Genomic DNA, 24,522 nt, shown 5'->3' on the forward strand with positions numbered 1-24,522 from the left:
GATGCAGTTACACCAGTTTGAAAGCACTCATAACTTATTCTCATGTGGGAAAAGAAGTATGTTTCACCCATATAAGGCACATTTATACCAGTATAACAGAGTCTGCTCTTGGTTGTACTGGTATCACGATACCAGAAAAAAACAAAAACAAATCAACCCCCCTGCAACCAGCATAGTTATACTGGTGCAAACAGTGTGTAGGGCAGGCTTTAGGGCTATTTGGATGCTTGCCAGATCACAGAAAGGAACCATTTTTAGAGGCTTTCGATTTCAAAAAGGCCTCAATGCATTCCACTTTTTTCAGAACAAATTCCAGTTTGTCTCTAAATGGCTGCCAGGTTGCGTTAGCGGGTACGGCTTGTGACCAGGAGCGTAGGCGTCCAGATCAGCTTCATATCAGACCCTGAACTATTGCATCCGCTGGCCCATCATTCCTTCCTCCTCCCAGGCTGCCTGGATCCATCTGTGTCTCTTGCCCTATGCTCAGGCTGTAAGCTCTTCGGGGCAGGCATGGTGCCCTGGTTCTGGATTTGTCCAGCACCTAGCACGGTGGGGCCCGGACTAGGGCTCCTGAGCAAGGCAGGAATGCAAATAAATGATCAACTCTCCCCCTCGCCCATCCCATGGGCGTAGCCCGCTGGAGGCTTGGGGGGTGGGGGTGCGCTGTATCCCTTCCCCAAGGAATGGGGTGCTGGGGGCCCACCCGACTCATTGCAGCCACACTCCACAGCGGGTACTGCACCGCCTTTAACCCATCCTCCTTCCCCCCTGCAGCCGGGCCAGGGCCGCTCCAGTCCCCCGCCTGCACCCCGAGCGCGCGGGCGGCGCGAGGAGTCCCGCTCTCCCGGCCCGGCTGCGCAGGGCCTAGGCCCAGGGGCGGCCCCGGGCCTTTAAGGGGGGGCGGGGCGAGTGTCGTGTCGCGTCGCCGCCAGGCGGGGCGGGCCCCGCGCGACCTGGAGGCAGCGAGGACTGGGGTGAGTCGCCGGCCCGGTCCCGGGGTGCGGCACAGAGCAGGGGGCCGGGGCGGGCCCTGCCTGTGTGGACGGGCGCGCGTGTAAAGGGGCCGGGCCCGGCCGGGGCAGGTGATGCGGTTGTGGCTGGAGAAGACCCGTCGCGCTGCGGCGGAGCCGGGCCCGTCCTTCCCCGGCCCCAGCGAGAGGCTGCCCCCGGCCCCGCCTCCTCAGCCAGGCGGGGTCCCCCTTTGGAGCCGGGGGGACACGGGCACAGAGGCAGCCCCGGGCTAGCTACAGCTCGCCTTTGCGTTACAACGATTAACCCCCCCCCACTCCAGCCCCCCACGTTCATTACTGGGCCCGGGCTTAGCGGCACGGGTCCCCTGGTCCTGGGGAAACCCTTTTCCCTTCTGCAGCCGGGCACAGGAACAGCCGCAGGTGCCTCACGCCCTCTCCCAACCCAGGGGCACTGAGCTGTGGCTCCCCCCCACCCCCCGCTCACGAGTGGGTGATGAGCGTTTTCCGGATATACGGGACCGGGCACCCTCCGCCTGCCTGGCCCCCAGCGGAGGGCGGGAAACGTAGCCTGGCATCTCCAGGGGAAACTGCTGGGCTCAGCCTGGCTGCCAAAGCTGGCCAGGAAAGCCAGGGTAAAGTGGCAAGAGTGGGGTCTCTGTTGGGAGCAGAACCTCTGACTGGGTCACGCAGACGCTTGGGGAGTGTCGGGCCGTGAACAGTCGAAGAGCGCCTCAGCCCACGGGTGGATAGAGGCACGTGTGCAAGGGCAGCAGGGCTTCTTCTAAACCAGGTTAGATCCCGGAGGAGGCCGCTCAGCAGCAAGCCTTAACCCGTTGTTGGCCTATTGTGGCGCCACTGAAGGCAGTCTATAGGTGAGAGTAGGAGAACAACAGTGAGCTCATAGTGAATTGCATGTCCGGAGTGGGCGTCTGGGCTCAGGTTTTGCGTCAGGATCACTGCATCTAGTCCCACCTTGCAGGCATAGCAACAAAAACTTTCTGGCAAAGGTTCTATTCAAGACCAACCACTATTGTGACCAGCTGATGGTTGCAGCAGGGTCCCACAAGGCTCCCAGAGATTGTAAGGGAAAAACCACTCAATGGCAGTTTCCCAGTTGCTTCCCTGCCAGCGAAGGCTGGGTAGGACACAGTATTTGTCCAGCGTGTATGCAAGAATTGTCTGCACGTAGGGCACATATGTTTTTTTAAAATTCAAAAGAAAACCAAAAAATCCAATCTAGTGCTTGGGCCCCAAACCACAGTCCCTTGTGGGTGCAGGTATCACAGTTTACCTCCATGTGGCTCTTTTGGAAATAACCCTCCCTCTCCCCCCCCCCTTTTTTTAAACCTGCTGCACTTCAGAAACCCCATTCAATTATAGATCCTTTATAAGCACAAAGAATGCAGCATGGCAAGCTTAAATCTGAGTGGTTATTGCCCTAATAATGCATTTACCAGTAGACTCTTAGTGAAAGGCAGATCATTGTGGCCACACAAACTGTTTGTTGATAAAAATAATTGTGTAAAATCCAGTGTCTGAAGTGAGTTAGAGCTAGAGTCAGAAAAGGATTTAGACACCTTGCTGCCCCTTTAGGGGCATAAGTCCCAGAATCAGGCCCCAGTGGGATTCACAAAACCCTGGCTCAGCTGCCCCCGAATCCTGTGAGCATCTTTGCTTGTTTGCTATCTATTCTAAGTAGAAGTTCCCCGGGCACCTATGTTTCTGCCTCCCAGCCTATGCACTGCAAGCCCACACGAGGCATCTTGATACCTAAGCCCCAGAGTGATTCCAGGAAGACAGGCGTTCCTCTGTCTAACTTGCCTGCAGGGCCTGATCTGGTAACCATGCTCAGAGCTCCCCTATTGCATGGGGCCCTTATAGGCAAGTTTTGCAAAATGGGGGAGGGGGGCTTCTCCCTCCATTTTTAGCCCAGTGGTAGGGTAGTCACTGGGGATGCAGGAAACCCCCAGTTCAAGTCTCTCCTCAAGCTCAGGAGGAAGAAGGGATTTGAACCAGGAGCTGCTACCTTGCAGGTGACTGCCTAACCGTTGGGCCTCCCTCAGTCACTCCTGTTGAAAGTGTTCCACTGTAGATAAATAATGAAAGAATTACTGGGATTCAGGAAGGTATTTGGAATCTCCATCATGTTATTTAAAACAAACGAAACTAGTTTGAGAGCAGAGGACAAAACAGATGTCCTTTTCTCACTGACGCTTCACATAGACTTGTTCTCCCTTACTCCATAGGTCAGAGAGATTTGATAGATGGATAATAAAATGGCATTGGTTCCCTATGACGACAGTGCGGTTTGGGGATTGCAGAAGTTCCATAAATCTTCAGCTGTGTATCATTTTGCCAACCACACAATCCAAATCAAACAAAACTGGAAACAACTGGGCGTAGCTGCAGTCGTATGGGATGCGGTACGTATGATTAAAATAAAAATATTTCCATTTGTGGAGTGCATCCATTTCAAGTCCAACCCTAATAATAATAATAATACCTAGCTTTTACGTAGTGCCTTTCATCAGTACACCTCAAAACTCTTTACAAATGAGGTCAGTATAATTATTCTAATTTTACAGATGTGGAAACTGAGGCACAGATAGGTGAAATGACATGCTCAACAGCCAAGGAGAGCCAGCTGCAATTTTTCTGCACAAGAAGTTTTTATCCCCCAATTGAAAAGTGCTCATTTTTTAAAAACAAATCTTTTCATGGCACACTGTTAGCAAAATCAAAACTTTCTATTTTGCACAATTTTCTGCAACATTTTAAAATAGATTCTTTGATCTACATGTTCAATATTTTTATAATTTTTTGTTAGATTTCTTCTGTACTGGAATACTGGAAACTCTGTTTTCAGTAAGAAAATTCATTATATTTTTTTTACAAATGAAAAATTTTGCTAGTAATTGCAATAGAAAGTTTAACATTTTGAAAAAAGAATCACAAAAGACTTTCTGGGAAATAGGGCCATTCTGAACCCTGCAAAACAACTTTGTAATTTCAAGATTTTTCACGAAGTTGTTCTCCCATTTTTTGATCAAGTCTTAATAATAATACTTAGCATTTGCATAGCTCTTAGATTTTCAAAGCACTGTACAGCCATGAATCTCCACACCACCATAACGAGATGGTTAAGTAGCACAATAGCACCCAAAGCACAGGAGAACCCAAAGCACAGGAGTCGTCAGTGGTAGAGCTTGTCTTAGAAATTAGGAGGTCCTGGGTCCCAGTCCTGGGCTCTGACCACTAAATCATGCCCCTCTCTGGCCACAAATAATGAGTTTGGCAATTTAACTACTCACATTAATTGTTACATATACACTAACACAGCTAAAGATAAGTCTAATACTGATGAGACAGAATTTTATATAACAGATGCTCTTGCTAAGTCATGATTTGGATGTGGGAACTTGCTTAATAGTAGCTCACATTGGATTTAACTTGCACTTAAATAAAAGTGCTCTTATTTCATTACGCTCAACTCCTTGACCTTCACATACATACTTTGTAGAAGAGCATGAATACCAAGGTTAAAATGAAAGGGTTTGAAAAGTTGTAGGAAATATAAAGGATAATGGTGCACCTCAACACTTCTGCAAATTTGCATTAATTTTTGCATGAACAAAAATTCTGCTTTTCCGTTCTTAGTGCAATAATTTCTCTTTCTGCTTCCTTTTGCTGTGTTTTTGATTTGAAGAAACAGTCTCATGTAATTATTTTAATCCACTTTTTCGTCTCTCTAATGAGGATAGATAGTTTGGATATTACTCTGCTTCCAGTCAGCTTTTGTACAAAGTAGAGCTGTAGACTTGAGGTGCTTGATTGTCCACACCTTTCTTGCAACCTTCTCTACTGGTTCCAATCAAAAATATTGTAGTCTGGCATCACTAAAATTATACCCAACTCTTAATTAGTCTTGTCTCTTGCTTCAGGCTGTAGTCTTGTGTACCTATCTGGAGATGGGAAGTGTTGCTCTACAAGGGCGCTCAGTGATTGAACTAGGAGCAGGAACTGGATTGTTGGGAATAGTGGCCACATTATTGGGTAAGTTTTTCTTTAAGAATTTAGTGCTGCCGTAACATTCACACATTAGGGAGCACGGCTGCTGTGTAAGTTAACAAGACCAGCTAAGTGACTGTTACTGTGATGTTTCCTCTGTGGCTCATCTTCCTTTCTTATTAGGCTTTAGAGCCTACTGTGTTATTTATTGTGATGCCACAGCAAGTTTCTTCATAGTAGAGCCCTCTGAAGGCTGTTTCCCTGGCAGTCAGCTCAATAGCATTTCCTTCTTTTCTGTAGCTGTTCTCCACCAGGGAATAAATGCTGTGTTTATGTCCCTCAGCATTATTAATATTTTCCATTTGTATAGTGATTTCCATCAGTAGATATCAAAGCACTCCACAAAGATGCATAAACATTATTAACCTTATTTTGCATGCAGGGAAACCGAGTCACCAAGCAATTAAGCAGCTTGCCCAAGTTCTGTCAGTCAGTCAGTGGCAGGGCCAGGAACAGAACTCAAGTCTCCTGATCTAGTCGGATGTCCCATCCACTGTGCTATGCTGCCTCCCCTTTACCATGGGTGCGCATCATGAGCCATGGTATCGCTAAACCAACAATGGGATCACTAATAAGTCTGGTGTTGGAAAGCCCTTGCTTTGCTTCCTGCTGTATTCATTCATTGTTTGTTTCAGAGTTTAACTGGACACCCTAGATTTGGCACAGATTAAAAGCGAACATAATGCTGTATTCCTCTGCCTCACAACTTCAGGACCCAGACAACTCTTGACAAATGCTCAGTTTCACTAACATTAACTAAGGTTTGATTTTCATTTGAAAAGCAACCGGCATTTGATCATTTTAAAACTAGCTCCTTCTTTAGTAACCAGCAATATCTGGGAAACTCACTTGTTCTGATTGTAATTAATTCCTGCTCTGTGTGGGTTAACCAGAGATTATTTTCCCCCCCTCTTCCCATCTCACTTTTTTTTCTTACTTAGCTGCAGCTATAGGATCTGGCCCTGCAATTGGATCTGTGCAGGTGGACCTGATTGGAGCCCCAGGCTGGGATTTTCAAACGCATTCAGTTTAGCCTAATACTGTGCCTATTGTAGTAAATGGGAATTTTACCATTGACTTTATTAGGCCCATGAGCTCTGCAAATTTAAACCAGTTTATGAGCTACCCATTGGGCAGAAGTAGTCTGACTCTGATCCCATTGAAGTCAATGGAGCTATGACAATTTACACCTGCTGAGGATCTGCTCCAGTGTGTCAACAATTCTTAAATTTTAAGTCCTCTTTAACACATGTTAGCTAGCACACTTCTGTGTTCTAGGCAGACACCACACACACGTTTGTGCCATGTCTAAACTTGTCACGCCAATCAAATCTCATTGAGCTAAACGAGACTTTACAATTGTGTTAGCTAACCATCAGTTAGAATGGGCTAAAACATGACTAAATTCAAGTGTAGACATCCCTTTAATTATAAATTCTAGGCACTATAACAGACTTCCTTTTAAAATGGGAATGAAAAAAAAAATCAAATATTTATTAAACTATAAGAACAGCCACAGCGGGTCAGAGCAAAGGTCCATCTAGCCCAGTGTCCTGTCTTCCAGCAGTGGCCAATGCCAGGTGCTTCAGAGGGAATGAATGGAGTAGGCACTCATTGGGTAATCCATCCCTCTCCTCCACTACCTGCTTCTGGCAATCATAGGCTAGGGACACCCAGAGCATGGGGTCATGCCTGACCATCTTGGCTAATAGCCACTGATGGACCTGTTCTCCATGAGTTTACCTAATTTTTTTAACCCTGTTATTGTTTAAAACTATGAGCAAATTCGAATAATATGTCACAACCATTAAACATCCATTTAAGGCTCTTCAGTTACCCATCTGTTCTGTCTGGATCCCTCTGGGTAATTTGATATTGTGTAATCAAATGCTACATCAGAGCAAAAATCAGATGAGACTTTTTTATAATAATCTCTCACAATTTATTCTGTAATTTCCTAGTAAAAAAAGACAGAAAGCAATTGGTTCCATCTTTCTAAAAAAAAAAAAAAAACTTATTCAAAAGTGATTTTGATCTGACAGTGCTATTTTTACCATTAAACATAAATAAAACTAAATATTCCAACTGTCGGTTGATTTAAAATCAAGCAGCTCAGTAAATGTTTTCATTGTTATTCAGTAATTTTGTTAACTCTGAATGGGAACTAGAGGTTGCTTCCCTAAAAGCATTGTATTCCAAAAGCTGTATCAATGGACATCAGTTATTTGTCTCGCAACTTACACTGCTTGTGCCACATAGGTGCTCATGTCACCATCACAGACAGGGAAACAGCACTGGAATTTCTTGAATCAAACGTTCAGGCTAACTTACCTCCCGACCTCCAGCCGCGAGCTGTGGTAAAGGAATTGACTTGGGGAAGAAACTTAGGGAACTTCTCTCCAGGAAAGTTTGACTTTATCCTGGGTGCAGACATCATTTATCTGGAAGACACCTTTGTGGATCTGCTTCAGACACTAGAGCACCTGTGCTCAGAACATACTGTTATTCTGTTATCATGTCGGATTCGCTATGAACGGGATCAGAACTTCCTGGAGATGCTAAAGGGACGCTTTTCTGTACATGAGGCCCACTACGATCCCAGTAAGGATGTACGTATATTCAAAGCACAGAGGAGCATTCACAAGGAAGATTTTTGATTGCATTTGTTTTCATTATATCAAACACAACTTGAAGATTTGCTACCATTATTTCTACTCAATATAGTTGTACCAATGAGCTTAATTTCAAAAGGATCCAACTAGCCTCGTATACCACATCTGTTGTCTTGGTATCTAAGCACATCTGAAGTTTGTATGCACTGCCCTCTCATCTGTATGAGATAATGAGAATTTTGACAATGAATCTTATCACTGAGTGAATTCTTATTACCACTGAGTGAGCTTAGAAAAGGCATATTTAGAACTGATTTAGACTTTTCAGCAGAAAGACTTTCCCTGTGAAAAATTGGGTTTAATTGAAAACAATTGTTTTGCATGAATATATCATTTGATGAAGGTTGTCCAATTGTTTGATGGGAAATAAAAAAAAAAATTGTTTTGTTTCAAAATGAACATTTCCTTGTTTTTGTAACTTGAAGCATTTTCAAAATACCAGGTTTTGCCTCCACTTTTCTTCCCCTTTTTGTCACTGAATGTGATAGAATGAAGGATGTTGAGGGTTTTTCCTTTCACTTCTTCTATTTTCCCTTCTTTTTCTCTTTCCTTTCTGTAACTTTTTAAAGCTCCCTCAACTTTGAAAAAGTGAAAGTGGAAAAAATGTAAAATAAAACTACAGAACCAGGTAGCTGTCCCCGGACACCCTATTGTACTTACAGAGCTACCCCGCCTCAATTTCCCTCTAAGTTTCCCCCAGAATAATGCAGTCACAAGCAAAGTCTTTGAAACAATATTCCTCTTCTCCTGGGGTCTAATTTGTTCAATATCATTCAGTTCCCACAAAGATTCCTTTCTGCTCATCTTCAGGTTTATGTATCCTCCCTGCAACTATGGCTTTAAAGTTTTGCTTCCCCAATATGTAACTTACCTTGCAAGTCAGGGATCTCACAGTCCTCTGTCCTGGGCTTATGTGCTGGTTGACTTCGTTATTCAGCAATTCCCTACTGTCCCTCAGGCCTCTCCCTTATATATACACTTAGGTCTGGCCTGGCTTCCTGTCACATGACCAAAATCATTGCCCCACCTGGGGAAGGCAAATGCGGCTTGTCACTTGTGGACTGAGGCCCATCTCCCCTTAAAGGGCCAGCCACCTTGTGACACACTGTCACGATGTAATTTTCAAAACTGTTCCAACTTTTGAAGAGTTAGAATAAGGAAGTAAGGGTATGTCTACATGACAGTGGGTGCCACTGTAGTGCCATAGTATAGATGCTTCCTACATCAACATAAAGTGGTAGGTAGGTCCTATGGGATGGAGCTTTAGCTGTCTTCCTCTTTTGATCTCCCCAAACTTTCTGATGGGAGTGAGAGTCCTGGTCCTCCCCTTCTTCTGCATGTCTGTCTGTCCAGCTCAGCCTGAGTCTTTCCGTTTACTCTCGGTTTCTCTCAGTCCTGGTTTCCCTCTGCTGCGCTCTTCCCACAGTTTCTTTTCATTTACGCCCAGACTCTTTGTTTCTCTCTCTCTCTCTCAGCTACCCACTGCCTGCCTCTGTCCCTCCACTGTCTCCCTCTTTTCCTCCAATTTTCCATCCGACAGTAGGGATCACCTCCTCTCCATAACATACTGACAGAGCAGTCACCCTGAACAAACCCTAAATCATATATTCCCTGGCAGGGTTGTGTCCCTTTACCAGATTTACAGTTTGTTTTGTTTCTAGCTGCTCTTAATGGTTGCAGTTAGGGAACAGCATTATCCTTTGTATTATGCCAGTTCCTAGAAGCGCCAGTCAAGATCTGAACCCCATTGTACTATGCACTATGTAGGCAGAGAATAAGAAGCAGTGAGTGTCCCAACGAGCTTACATTCCAACATCACCTTTTTGCGAAGACTTATACCCATGTTTAACTTTACATGCTATGAGGAGCTCCATAGAAGCTAGTGGGATTAGTCACAATATGTAGAGTTAAGTGTGCATAAGTTTTTTTGCAGGATCGGGGCCTAAATGAATGAACAAACAAGATACCAAGTTAAAACAGAATTTGATTAGAAAAAGGAATGGGGCAGGGAAGAAAACAAACAAAAAATAAAATCAGGAAAAGATTATATGAAAATGAAGAGAGTAAAGGAGAAAAATATGTGTGAGAAAGCTAAAGTATTCAAATATCAAAGGGCAAGCAGCTATATCTCCAAATGTGTTTGTAAAGCAAAAAAATACATGTTTTTCGAAATAGCTTTCTTCTGTTGCATGCTCAACTTATCAAGGTCTCGATTCACAGAAGAATTTTTAAGCATGTGCTTAACTTTAAGCATGTGTTGAAATCACATGCGTAAGTTCCAAACATTAGTGCTTTCTTTCCTAAACAGGCCTGTACTAAGTGTTTTCCCTGAGTCCATTTCCATCAGCTGAATTGGGGTCGGAGTTCTTATTTCTCAGCATTGAAGATTACTCTGCTCTGATTAGTTAAGAACGGTAATTTTAAGCAAGGAAGGAGGACTTGGCCTGAAATGCTCTATTTTGTGGATCTGTTCTTTGGAATATTTTCTTGTAATTCACAATCCACAAGGTGTCACTAAAGCTGTAGACACAGCTCAAAGAAAACCAGTAGAATGAAAACAAGTATTAATTCCGGTTAGGTGAAGGAAAAATCGCATTTTCAATTAAAAACACCACACATCTAAATCATAAGTCATAATTTAACGGTAAATAAAGCTCATTCAATAAATGTTCTCATGGATCAGTTGAACAATGTTAAGAAAAATGTAGAACATTCATGTTCTCTGGTTTGTGGCTGTCCTCCCTTTAGATCCTGGCTTTCAATTATCTCTCCGTTGGCCTAATTTCCCATGCTGTCCACTTTTATTCCTCTCAAACCCTTGATCTGTCATCACTGTACATATAGTTGGTCTTTTAGGGCTTGAGCTTGCCAAGAGTTTTAAAATTGAACCTTCTGTTCTTCTTAGTGTCAAAATGAGTTTTCAGATGATGAGAAGCAGTGGTAGCATTTTGCTGGCCTCACCACCAGTACAGGTGACACGCACACTGTGTGTGTCTTTGCAACTTTGCCATCTGTTTGTTGAATGGAGATTGTGCTGTACAGTTCATGCTGCTGCTGTGTCTAGTTAGATCTTACTGCTTTTCTCTCCTCCTCTGGCTCTGCGCTGCTGGCTCTCTCAGGCAACATCACTGCAGGATATCTGTGAAGAGGGCAAGTGTTGTGGTTGAATTCTTTCCCCTTTGAATTGGATGTGTGAAGCAATAAGAAGCTACCAACTACACATAGCCATACTGGGTTTTCTTCTTTACTCATGGGATGAGTGTTACTTTTAAATGTAAAGAAAATAAAAAGGGCAGCGGCGGAACTTCAAATTCTCAAAACTGAACTCAACCCTAAATAAATGAATATAGACCTCATTTTGGCTACCTGCCCCCCCGCCCTTTGTTAAAGGATGTCATATGGCAGCACTATTCCTGGGGAAGCCCTCCTGTGTGGCCATCGTACAAGTGGTGCACCTGCCCCCATCTCCCCTTTCTTCCAGGGTCCCCATCAACCCCATGCCATTGTTTCCAAGTATAAATAGCCCTCCGCAGTATTAATTTGTCACAAAAAGTCCCACAACCATCAGCTAAACCTCCACTGCACAGTCTAAACAGTTCAGTCAATCTTTCAAGTCCTGGCAGTCTGTCAGAACCCCTTGTACAGCTCTGGCATCTCAGTGACACTGCAGCTCTGCATGTCGCTTCGGCATCTCTCACCATGCCTCACACCAGCCCCTGTAGTACAGTTCCAGCTCTCAGGTACCGTTCTGGTGTCTCATCCTGTCTAGCTGGGCTGCTTCTCTGCCCAGGCTCATTCTCAAGTCTGATTCTAGCTCTTGCCCAGAGACATCAGTTAGCTCCCACCTCCATCATTCCTCAGCCTTTAGCCCTCTGGCTCAGCAAGCCAGCAGGCATCTTCCGCTGCTGCTTTCAGCCTTCTCTGGCCTAGGGAAATTGTAGGTGACCCCAACTGCCGTTTGCTTTCACCAGCCTGATGTGGCTTGCTGCTCCACTAGGGAATTCTGACCTCTCTGTCCTGCTGAGGCATCCCCTCTGTGAATCTCTCAGCCCAACTCCGCTCTTCTGCGCTCTGCCTCAGGTCTCTGGGCACTGAACTCTCATTCAAAGCATGCGTCCCTGAGGATTTGGGACTCAGTCAGTGCCCTTAGGCAACTCTGACTCACCAGGTCTGGAACAGGAAAGCTGGGCCCGCTGTCATGTAAGAGGTCATCGACCCTCTTACAAAGAACAGCCATGGTGTATCACACAGCCATGTATGAAATCTGGCTTGTACATGACTCGTCTTAATATTTCCCTAGGTTATCTCATTTCTTCTTACGCAGAAGACGGTAACCAATTGGTCTGTCAGTCCAAAGAAGCAGTTGCCTGAATTTGAGGTGTTTTTAAATAGACGATTGCCTACCTATTAACACTAAATAAGTGGGCTGTAGGAATCCATGGTGAATCTGTGGTTGTTAGGGCCAGTGGCTGGACCCTGTGTGCTTGAAGTACACATCCATTTCTGCTGAAAGCCACATATATGAAAGCAGCACCTACTTTCTTAACAGATGGGCTCCGTGGGTGCGTTCAGTCACAGCTTCTGACTTCAGTTACAAAGAAAAAAGCCCAGAGTTTTACTCATTAGCCATGCCAAGCCCTCAGAGACAAGGCACGCTGCTGGATTCCATTCACATCATCAGTCACACAATTTTTACTAAGCTCTGCTGCGTTACTCCTGGCAAAGCCCTTTCGAGGCAACAGGCTTACAGCGGGGTCACTGATAATGATAGTTTGTCCTAAACAAATGTTATTACTGATTGTGAGGTGCAAGAAAGCAACTTGATTTTCATTTCTCAACTTGACCTTAACAAAAGGATTTTTCTTCATTGTAAGCTGAACATATTTGATATGGCCATCAATAAGAAAGGATAAGGGAAACTAACAATGCATGTTGTACAGCGTGGCTGTTAAGAATAAAACTGCTTTTTACAGTTTGGATGGATCCTCACAACCATGAACTGAACGGCAGTTTCATCAGTTGTTAAGGGGACGTGCTTTTGCTTTTCAATTAAGTTGTATTGTTGACCTACCAATAGCAAAACAGGACACAGGCTCCATAAAAGTCTCCTGGTTGAAGTGTTTATGGTATCTTGGCCACATCCAGATGTTTGAGAAAATTGGTGGACAAAAAGAATGCAAAGTAAAAGAACCAGTTGAAATAGAAGTGTTTAAACAAGTGTGAAAGATTCAAGTTGATGCAGCATAAAGAATGAGTAAAAGAAAAAGGCAATTCAATCAATGTAGCCGTTAACACTTTTAAGTGGAAAAGGGGGGAAATAAGCATAACAGATGGTTAAAAAACAAGAGACATATGCAGTTAATTCTATTTAAAGAGCTACCATGTTTAGAAATTAAAATCAAGTGAAAAGGAAGGAAAAACTCCCCCAAATTTTCAGCCACTAGACCCAAAGAAACTAAAGAGCAGGAGTATGGTTTTGATTTTCATTAAATACAAAAATATGAAGCCCAGTGAGAGCTGTGAAAAGGGACCTCAGGACTCTACACATCCTATAAGAAAGAAAATCTGGAATCTAGGACGATTGACTGATTCCATTCTGTCATCTGAAGAATTACATTAGATTATTAATATATCCCAATTAGCCATTTTAGCAATCACATTGACTGTGTTTTGTAAGGCAGTCAGATTCCAGTGACGAATTTTGTATTGCTGCTTTTCCCTCCAGCACTGTAGAGGTCAATATGGATACACCTGGCTGTTCACTAACGTAATAAAATGGATGACAATAGGAACATACAGAGTTACAGAATTCCAGGTGAAAATGCCTTTTGTTTCTCTTTTGTGTAAATACAGTGTTTAGGGCACAGACATAGATTTCAGGATGAAATCTGGCTCGTTTTACATGTGCAAGACTCCTATGCCTGTCACCGTAAGAGTCCTATTGAAGTCAATGGGAGTTTTACGAAGTACAGTTGCACTTGGACTCTTATTGTAGCTCTCCCATTGATGGGGTGATGAATTTTAAAAAGACAAATAAATATTCCATTTGGAAATTCCTGGTCAGCTAAAACCATAGGATCCCAGCCATGGAGGTGGTCAGGACATTGACCAGGACTTATTGCTATGAAGCCATAGGGCTGTTACTGAAATCTTCAAGTGTGTGACATTTCATAAAGGAGTGAACTTGTTTGAAATGTCATTAACACTAAGAAGATGCTTAGTAATATTTAAACCATAAGGACCAAATCCTGTTCTCTGCTACACCCAGACAGCTGTTTTCAATAAGGTGATGTGGCTGAAACAGAGGGCAGAATTTGGCCTTAACATAAGAAAAAACTACATCTTGTGAAGGTATTTTTTGATCAGGACAAAGACCCATTCTAGTTAGGAAAGCAGCTCCACATACATGTGATACAGAGGTACGATTTTAATATTTTTGCCAGTAAAAACTATGTAAATGTGGTAGCATCTCTGCAATAGTCTAAATAAAGTTACCATCAGGTTGCCTAGTAGTTACCACCAGTACCTTCATATGGTATAGTATTACCTGAACTCCTTTCACAACAAAATTCTAGCCGAATTTTACACTAGTACTCATGGGGTTTAAGCCCTGGTGTAACCGTCTCATTGATGGGACGGTGGATTTTCAAAAAGAAATGTTCCATTAAGAAATTATGTGGTTGCTGAAAGCTCAAAGGCTCCTAGCCATGGAGAGGTGATGGAGGACTTCAGTGACCTTAATGGAGAGGCATCTGCTTAGAGCAGTGCTGAATTTGGTCCACTGGCTTATCTCCTTGCTGTTTGACTTAATTTGTGGATTACGCACACCAGTTCTGATCTTTGCACAAGCACAATGCCTCGCTGTATTTTGTTCTGCCACTTTGTTTGCAGTGTTGCTGTGGCCATGGTAGTGGTAGAGAGACAAGGTGGGTGAGGTAATATCTTTTATTGGACCAACTTCTGTTGATAAAAGAGACAAGCTTTTGAGTTTGCACAGAGCTCTTCAGCTTGAAAGCTTGTCTCTTTCATCAACAGAAGTTGGTCCAATACAAGACATTACCTCAACTGCCTTGTCTCTCTGTTATTACTTTGGATAGTACTAGATTAAAACAATAGTATAGGTTTTACAAGGGGATGTTCAATACATTGAAAGGCAACAAATTTAAAACCAATAAAAGGAAATTCCTTTTCCACACAACACAATTAGCCATAGAACTCACTTCCACCATGACAGTAGGTTTCAAAGAAAAAATTAGACTTCTATAAAGAGAGAAAATAGCAGAGGATTAAAAATAAATTAAAAAGACCAGTAGTTTTTGGAAGGAATATAAAACTGTGTGCTTCAGGGCCTAAACCAATCTCTAATTAATTTAAACTAATGAATTAAGTTAGGAAAAAACTTTCCCTATGGGCAGGTTATCCCATAACAGCCTACAGCAGGATTTCTTGCATCTCCCTCTGAAACAGCTAGTGCAGGCTACTGTGGGAGATAGAATGCAGGATTAGCTGGACCATGGTTCTGATCACGTTTGGTTATGTTCCTATCTATCTAGCTGCTTTGTAGTGGCTGCCCCCAAAACCGTCTAAATGGAACCTCCTCCTCAAAAAAGAGACTTTTGTCGAGTTTTTAAAAGCATGTTTATGTGACTGCACATCAATGTTTGTGTAAAAAGGGTGTTGACAGTTTATACCACAAAAGTTACAGTAAGAAAAAGCACTTCTTTATGACAATAATTCACAAATTCACAAAGATCACTTTAATATACAAAGCAATTACTACTATTTTGAAACACAAAGCAGCTAATATGTACATAGTGTTAATAAAATGCATTATAACTCAGTACAGTTTTTTTTAAACACAGATAAAGCACAAAAAGATTAAGTAAAAAAAATTAAAACAGGGATGTTTCTAGAATTTAGGGAATTATAACAGGAATTTATTTCCTACATCAAGGTTTCTTTGTTTAGTAATTTAACTCCCAACAGAATGGTGGAGTTAAACTTGAAATACCCTGTTTTGTGCTGATAGTTTTGGGTAAAGGATCAGAAATGGGGGTGAGATGAGGTGATCTTAAATTAAAAAATAATAACAATAGTTAATAATAATCCTTGCTCTAGAAATCTCCCTGAAAAACATTGTTCTAAAAAAATTTCAAATTATAAATCTGACCTAGAAATGATTTATTTTTGATGTGAACAACTGATATGTGGACAAGTATGCGAGAGGGTGGGGCGGGTAGGAACAGTTGCTACTTAGCATCTCTCTCTGCCCCTTCCCTTTCCCATGCCAGAAAGTCCATACAAGAGTACAGTGTTAAATTTCATACAAATTTGCAGTTCTATAATTTTCTTTTTCAATATAAATAATGTCATTACACACACAAAATGGAGTGGCACCTGGATAAGATACAACTTGGGTGGAGCATTCTGCTATCGCCAATTCTTAACCTTGACCATTTGCAGATGGTCGATGGACATAAGGCCCTTTTCCTGTTGGTTCCCTTCTTTGTGTTATTTCAGATTTCCGCTTACTTCACAGAAATGCTGCCTGAGGCTGAACTCAATGAACGACTTTGATAGTAGTATGCTTCCAAGTCATAAGTACAGCAAATGGTCAGCTTATGTTAAATGTGCTAACCTTGGATCATTGACCCCTCTCCCCCACCCTCTTCCCTGCCTAATGTATGTCTTCTGAGGACAATTAACTTTCCTACTTCTTGCTGGTGAGAATCAGATCTAAAATTACCATTGTACATAATAAGCCAAAAACTGCAGCTGGGACCTGCACTTGCAGTACCAGAACGTAGACAGGTCAAGGTCTTTACTTTGTGCTAGACAAATTCGCCTGTTCAATTCTCTTCACAGGCTATGGTTTAAAAAAATACATTCCAAGCTGAAACACCTGAAATACAAACCCTCTTTACAAACTGAATCTGGTCCCTCTCCCTAAAGATACGGAAATATTTAAGCTACATCTGTCAACAGAGCTGAACCCTGTTTGTGGATTAGTTTGAATGCTCCCAAACTAGCTCAGCTTCATGATATGTTCAGGTCCCTCTTGGATCAGTGTCTTTTATAACTAGCAAATTCAGAAGATCAAGGAAACCAGTCCTTAGTCACAGTCCACACAAACTGAATTTATAGCATATTTGAAAAACTTACATTATAAGGATTCAGGATATAGCCAAGGCATTACCTCCCCTCATTGCCACTGCAAAAGAGAGTTAGCTGTGCTTTTTTTTTTTAGCTGACTTGACAAGCTATCACTAGGCGCACCTCCATTCCTGGTACCTAGAATTTGTAAATCCTTTTACAATTGTTTTCTTGGGATGCAGCTCCTGAAATGTGCAGCCAGATCTCAAGTGACTAAAAAGGTTTCAGTTTCCCTTTCAAATTAATTCCCCTTTCTCACTTGAGATCTTTGAATTAGGTCTGTTGTGCCTAAAAATAATTTAACATTCATCCCATATGTGTTCCTAAGTAACAGAATTGGATCCTTGCACTACACCCTGATATCTAGCCTTTTGGTACTGCCAGTTCAGATCCCTTGCCATTTTGAAATAGCACCTGCTGAAAGTCAGGTGCTAACAGGCTTCATGCTGAAAGCTTTTCATGAAAGAGTCAACTGATTTGTGGAGGGGGGTCAGAGATGCAAACAGGTGGTAGGTCTGTAATAACCATGCCAGGGAGCTTCTCAAGCAAAACTAAAGTCCAATTGCTCTAAGGTTTTTTTCTTTTTTGTAAAAGTGCACATTTTATCAAACATTTACGAAGAATATCACGTAACAAAAATAAATACACAACCTTTCCTTTAGGTCACTGGCGAATGTTATGTCACTAACTCTGTTCTCAGGGCAAAAAATGGCAATGCAAACAAGGTCTCAGAAACTCAGAGAAACCCTCCTATAACTGCCACAGGTTTGTGACCACTGATAATGAACTCACTTTAAAATGTAGACTTATTCTTGCTTTAACCTGCAAAAAGCACTGGCTATCTGTTTTTAAAAATAAGCAGAGACCAGTTTTAATTAACAGATGACTGCCTGCAGCTGCTGTCTACTGGAAACCTAGATTAAAAAACTCTAATATAAATTTAGATCAGAAATATTACGTATAGGGTAGATTTTCCTTGTTAAATCAAACTTTATTTTTTCCTGAGTCTTTGTATGGTTCCAAACATCCCGCCTTTTTGGTCAACATTTAGTACCAGACAAGCAAGTAGGTCTGAGACACAAAGACAAACTATAGAACAACCAGAAGCCCACAGATGACTTTGTCCTGAAGAACATGACTAGCTGGAATTGTGCTTTCAGATACTAGCAATGCTGCTGGCAACTGTCCAAATCTGGTGAAAATCATTGGTCGACTAAAAATGCATAGCTTCTACCCCATGAGTTTAAAAGAAAGGTCTTACCAGTGGTTTCTTAGAAAACCCTTCCAATTGTTTTTGCCTTTGTTATATAGCTGCCAAAAGGAACAAAGCACAAAAGTGAGTAATTTTGAGGGAGGGGGGAATTTTTAAACATTTGTTTACATTATTTCAAAATCTCCATCTAAGAAAAACACAAAAGCCATGAAGGATGAAATAAAATAAAATAGTTGAAAATGGATAACTGAACAACACAAAAAATCAATAAGCGCCTGAATAATGCAGCCCAAACCTACTGAAAAATGTACGCGTGCGTACACACACACACACACACACACACACACACACAAAGTAAAAATTGTTTCTGACCTCAATATACTATAATACTTAGCATTCCTGACTTAAAAGCTCTCAGAGCTGTAGATTATATACTGTGTGTGTATATATATATATATATACATATATATGTACATATTATACATATGTATTTTTTCCAAGAATATCTAAATTAAGAGAGCACCTCTGACAATATCTTAACTGTCTGCTTGGTGCTTTTGTTTTGCAAAATAATGACATTACAAAAATTATATTTGAAATCAGTTCTTGTTTATTATGAACATAATGGATCTAGCCCTTTCTAACCTTCTCTTCAGTTAAACCAGGCTATCAACACTTGAAAACTCACTACTGTGAGATATAAAACTAAGCCCCCCATTTAGTTTCAGCAGAATTTCTGTTCTACAACAAAATGGCCCTACTTTATAAAAGCTGACTACCCCCAACACCTTGCTATTTGCTACTCAGTAAATTAATCACATCTGAATGGATTCCTGTATTGTCTTCTACTTTCCCTTTTTGGCCAATGTGAATAGTAAAGCATAAATTGGTAAACTCAGCCAGCCCTGTACTTGGTCTAATATGATAATTTTCACTGTTGACTTGTTTCATTTCCATTAAAGAAATCCAAGTCCCCAAATCCTCAATGCTGCATGTACAAAAATAAAGATCCTTGTAGATCTTTGGGTACTTTAGAGTAAGATTTTTTAGGTTTTTTTTGTGTGTGTCTCCATAATGCGGATGAGGGTCTGGACTGATAACCCTGAAGATTCTATCCACAAGACATGTATAGGATGGACATTGGCAATGTGAGCTTTTCCACAATGCTCAATGAATATGATTCCACTTTGTCCTGGAAGGAGTGACTCTGGGGCTAACAGTTCAGTCCCCACAGTCAATTCAGTTCTTGGTGTCTCTCTGCTGAGAGACAATCAACAAGGATGTTGATTAGGCCAGTTATCAAAAAGAAACAGATCTGAGATCATCAACTAATTTCATGAAGGTGAAACCCAAGTTTTTGCAAATAGTTGGGTCCATAGTGGGAAACACCCTACTTCATGTAAAGTATTTACAGCCTTTTTAATTCTCAGAGCTGGAGTCATTAAATATAATTGTTTAAATGAGGAAATCAACAGTCCACTCCTGCAATATCATTAGGGATTCTGATTCTCGCACTAATTCTGAAAAAATGCCATGCATTTATAAGCGATTTGTCTAGAGTGGGGGCCACAAATTCACTGCAGTATATGTAGTCTCCATCTTTAAGAATGTGCCAATGTTAATAAAAGCACATCTGAGAATTTAGGGGCTTTCTTTTAAGTTCGCATCATTAAACTCATAAAGTGACCTCTAAATGTTAAAAAATAAAATAAAAAAGGAAAATCAATCCTCTACTGCAGATAAAAATAGGCCATGTATAAAAACTACTTAATCTTAGATTTGAAAACTCATCGTTTCATTCCTGATACTCATATTTCAATTTTGTTTAATTTGACATATAAACAAAACTTGACCTGAAGTTATCTTTGACCCTAATTTAAAACAATAATGCTACAGATTTAACCTTGCTCTTTCTTAAACCTCTTGGAAAATGAATGCCCTCTCAGATAAAAAGCCAGAACCTTTAATACTGCTAACAGCTGTTTGACTCAATTGCTTATAGTCCTCTCAGTTTCTTTTATTATAATGCCATGTTGGCTGTCTCACCCTTTAAAAGGATCTTAAATTTGAAAATTTACCTTAAACAGATTGACTGAACAGAAGAAAATATTAGCTAATACTTAGATAGCCTAAGTATTAGTACAGACCATAGTCTTGTGTGTATGTCTATATACACAAAGCTTGAAATAATAACCAGGACCTGAGGCCCAGAGCAAACTTATATAATCAAATGACCAAGTTAAAACATCACAGTCTGCCTTTACAGGGCCAATTCACAAACTAAGCATGATTCTTTTTGACACACAATGGATACCCTAATATTGAGTACAGAATTCACTGTTTTTAACATGATGCATATTCTGTTTCTTGCCATGTATTTCTGAGGAAAATAACTGTTCCCTTAGTGCATACGCAAGGGCCTAATCCTGCAAATGTTTGAAGCATGTGAGTACCTTTACTCAATAAGTAAAGTGTTTGCTGGATCTGGCCCTTTACATTAAAATCATCCACTGAATAATTTATGTAAATTTATGGTTAGGATGGCCAGGTTCATGGTCAATATTTTCCCCACACACAGTTCTCGCCCTAAAAGTGGAATTTAGTCACATTTGGAGTCCTCCTCATATTTAAGGTTCTCCTGGAGGTTGTCTTACAAGATATATTAAGATATATTTTAAGTAGAGAGGGAGGCCTCAGGGTTTGAAAAAGAATTTAGCAAACCAGTGTTCAACATAAAGTATTGCAGATAATCTATTTGTTTGAGAAGATCTGGGACACAGGGGAATTCCATGTTCATCAATACATTTATACATAGAGTTGGCTATTGAGTTGTCTTAGATAAAAATAGGTAGTGCACTAAGCATTACTCTTATTTTACTGTGTAGCTGTCTTCTAAACAAAAGCTATTCACTACTATACCTTTGTGTACTTTGAGTTCATTTCCCATCCAGTATCAAGATGTTTCACTCAGATGGTGATTTCTTTTAGTGTGTTCAAAATATGAACACACAAACACATCTGCTTCAAGAAGCAACAACTGACCAGAAATGGAGCCAGTTTCAATGAAATGGTTTCTGAGGTATGGAGAAGCTTTTATCAATCCAGAAGGTGGAGAGATTACACACCAAAAAGCCTCCTGGGCTCCTTTAATAATTGTCTCTCCATTATCACCATACTAAGAATCTGTATATGGAGCTCCCTTCATTTGGCATGCCACTCAGCCATATATTAGTATCATTTATAATGAATATGTGAAACCACGTATCAATTTGGCAACCATTGCTTCTTCATTGCACCATACCTACTTTTATATATATGTGGCCCACACAGTACTTTTGACCAAGAGGCTGGGGTGATTCTCTCCCTAAGGCAATCAAAAGAGCTCAGCACAAACTCTTGAAATCATACAAAAGAACCCACCCACCCCCAAGTCTTCACAAATGTACATTATTACTTCTTGAAAAGCATGGGGGCATGAGAAAGAAGTCTTTTCTTCATCTTCTTCACGCTCAGGATAGTTGGTGATGAAAATAATCTCTTGGAGGGAGAAGTGGAGGCAAGTGTTTGAACATTCACAGTTTAATGCAAAGCACAGACGAATTAAATTCTGTAGTTGCTTTCAGGCAGTTTCGCGCATAGAAAAAAAAGAAATGTTTAGAAAATAAAAAGTTTACTTTGTCTCTCTGGTTGTGGGCAAAACCAGTCTCTATCCCACCTTGACAAGTGAAAATGAGATCCAAAATTAATCTGATTTGTGGCAGTAAAGGTCCTTAAGTGCTTTCAGCTCCTCAATCAGTGTCTTGTTTTGGTTTTCAAGCACAGCCACTCGGTTTTCTAGACATTTCACATATTCCTTCTTCTTTCTGCGACACTCCCGCGCAGCTTCCCTGGAAAGCAAAAAAAGCCATTCAAGTCCAGGATATGAGACCATGAGCTGCTTTTGCGCTTGATTGTTCAGGTCAAACTGCCAAACCAGCAGTTTCCAGTTAGGGAAGCTCTGACAGCACAACTGTGATTGTCTGGGTCACTCTGCAGAAAAGGCCAGGACCTCCAGGTGATCCCTTGAGATGGTGAAGCTGGGGGCATGATCCCTATTTCTATAATGCCTTTCATTCAAAGATCTCACACTACCCGTATAAATACAATTATGCCTAGTTTACAGATAAGGAAACTGAGGACCAAAAGTTAAAACTAGTCACCAAAGATCATAAAGGGCCCAATCCAACTCCCATTAAAATCAATGGAAAGACCCCACTGACTTAAATGAGTGAAGTGACAGGCCTACAATCATAGAGTGGGTGGCAAAGCCAGGAAAAGAACCCAAATCCCCTGCTCTAGCCACATGTCATCTGGAAGCTGCATAAGACACCTGTGTAACTGACATAAAGGCAATTCATGACTGTAACCCAGGATCTCTTGATGCCAAATGTCACAGGGGTGTGTATTCTGCATCTGTGGGTCTGGTATTTACATTCTAGTTCACCAAAGATTTCTACTGAACTCCTGTGTCACACTGGTCATCATAATCTTTGCAAAACGCATGTGCAGACAGCGAAGGAGATATGTATATGTATATGCATACTAGAAATTGTGTTCTTAAGGACTCGTACTTAAAGGCGGTCACAAGTGATAGCATGCCTAAAGTCAAATTACACCAGAAAGGAGGTGGGAGATGTGTATCTCTCTAGCGCCATTGTTTACTGTGTCTTACATTGTGTGTCTTACAATGGAAGTCGATTTGCTTAATGAGTCAAATGTTAATGAAGAAATTATGGGGACTTCACGAGAAAATATTAACAGGAAGAGGTGAACAGCGAGGGAGGGAACTCTGTTTACAGTTAAAGAACATAAGACTGGGCAAATTTATCTAGCGATGCAGAAAGCTGCCCCGGCATCCTTCATGTGGGGGAGACAAGGTGCCAGCGGGCTTGATCTCATGAAAAGTGGGTTTCAGCCACCCTGGTTGTAAAACACTGAATAGGATGTTGAGATAAGCAGTACCTTAATAGACAAAGGGGTATCATGTTAGTTGAGTTTAGGCTCTGGAATGTGTGTTATGACTTTATTTTATATGAAACCCTTTGTTTCCATCAATCCTACTTGCTTCTTCTCTAATCTCTAGTCTTTGTTAAATAAACTTATCTTTGTTTTCACTCTAAACATATTTAAGTGCTGTGTGTTAAGTGGAATTTTGGGAACAGCGGATTGGGTAATTCCGAGAGTGTCCAGTGGTTAAGGGGCTGGACGCCGCAGGGAGATGCTCAGAGGACTCTTGGTTGGAATGTGCCTATCGCTAGTCTAAATGAGGGACCGCGGATCCTGTGCAGGCTGAGAGGAGAGTGCTTGTGTTTCTTGGGGCTAGGAAAGTCAGGGAGCTGGCCCCTGGCAGATACAGGCCAGGCTTCCTCACGCTAAAGGCAGTTGGTAGAGAGGTGCCTCACAACCCTGGGGACCCCTGAGAAGCATCAATGACCTCCTACACAGCAATAGCCATTATAGGGACCAAGAAACTCTATGAGGGAGTTTCTTCTATCATTGAGGGCTGGGAGAAGAGCATTCTTACACACACTCTTGCAGAAGAAATGTGAAGTATTATTAGGAATGCAGTTGGCCACAACTTCAGGGTTAAGGTTGCGTTCTGAAATGGACTTAAGAAGAGGACAAATTTCAGTTTTTCTCCACATAAAGGTGGCTTTTTGGTCTGAAAGTTCACAGTCATTATACCCTGCTATGCCGTTTGTAATTTCATTTAATAAAGTTTTAACAGGAAGTGTCTGAAATGGGCCATGTAGTTGAAATTTGTCCATGGCAGTCTCTTTTTGTCACCTGACGTTTTAAAAATAAAATCTTGTCTATCCAGGCAAAAACGATTTTTGAGAGATTAATCTTGATTGGATCTGAGGCAATGGGTAATTTTTAACAATATACATATTTAGCGTCATTTTTAGCCATTATTTGTCATAAAAGAAAGTTCATGCACTAAAGGGTAAGGTAAAGGGGGTGCCAATGGATGGAGGACTAGAAAGAGTATGTACTGCTAGGTGGGTTAACTGTTCATTTCCTTGATTTTGTGTTTTTGCGTCAGGTGTGTTCAGCAACTTTGACTGTTTTGCAACCAAGGTTTTATGCACTGTAGCTGAAGAACAGCTATGGTAAGGCTAGACTAAAATATCTTTTAAGAATAGGAAATTTACAAGTTGCATGATTAAGCTAATTACAATACTGTCTATAAATATATGTAATCCTTCAGTATATATTGTCTTCCCATCTATCTCAGGCATTAGATCTTTTTTTCCTCCTTCTCTGATGTAACTTGGCTCCTGAAGCACCTATTAATTAGGCAGACTAAACAAAGGCAACGTAACTCCTGCAGAAGTCACCAGTATAACATGAACAGAATGGATTTCCCATGTTTTCCTGACATTCTTTAAACAGCAAAGCTTTG

The 24,522-nt window shown here is 41.5% G+C and overlaps 2 protein-coding genes across 5 annotated transcripts in view; one reads left to right on the forward strand and one right to left on the reverse strand.

The window, feature by feature from the left end:
- The first annotated feature begins 820 nt into the window (after positions 1 to 820).
- Positions 821 to 24,522, forward strand: part of METTL21A (methyltransferase 21A, HSPA lysine) — a 51,727-nt gene continuing 28,025 nt past the window's right edge. Inside the window, exons 1-4 of one of the 4 annotated variants that reach the window (XM_067548760.1) lie at positions 821 to 974; positions 3,218 to 3,394; positions 4,913 to 5,024; positions 5,675 to 7,205. In XM_067548760.1, the coding sequence (XP_067404861.1) occupies positions 3,236 to 3,394; positions 4,913 to 5,024; positions 5,675 to 5,694 (291 nt within the window). In that variant the 5' untranslated portion in view covers positions 821 to 974; positions 3,218 to 3,235 and the 3' untranslated portion in view covers positions 5,695 to 7,205. Of the gene's footprint in view, positions 975 to 1,282; positions 1,392 to 3,217; positions 3,395 to 4,912; positions 5,025 to 5,674; positions 7,206 to 7,298; positions 8,589 to 24,522 lie in introns of those variants that run through there. The other 3 variants (XM_067548757.1, XM_067548758.1, XM_067548759.1) reach the window with 3 other exon arrangements.
- Positions 21,641 to 24,522, reverse strand: part of CREB1 (cAMP responsive element binding protein 1) — a 56,215-nt gene continuing 53,333 nt past the window's right edge. Inside the window, exon 8 of the mRNA XM_067548756.1 lies at positions 21,641 to 21,964. Within this exon, the coding sequence (XP_067404857.1) occupies positions 21,820 to 21,964 (145 nt within the window). The 3' untranslated portion in view covers positions 21,641 to 21,819. The remainder of the gene's footprint in view (positions 21,965 to 24,522) is intronic.

The sequence above is a fragment of the Emydura macquarii genome, unplaced genomic scaffold (genome assembly GCF_026122565.2).
Source record: "Emydura macquarii macquarii isolate MOO-44397 ecotype Brisbane River unplaced genomic scaffold, CSIRO-AGI_Emac_v2 contig_1253, whole genome shotgun sequence".
NCBI classification, from domain to species: domain Eukaryota; kingdom Metazoa; phylum Chordata; order Testudines; family Chelidae; genus Emydura; species Emydura macquarii.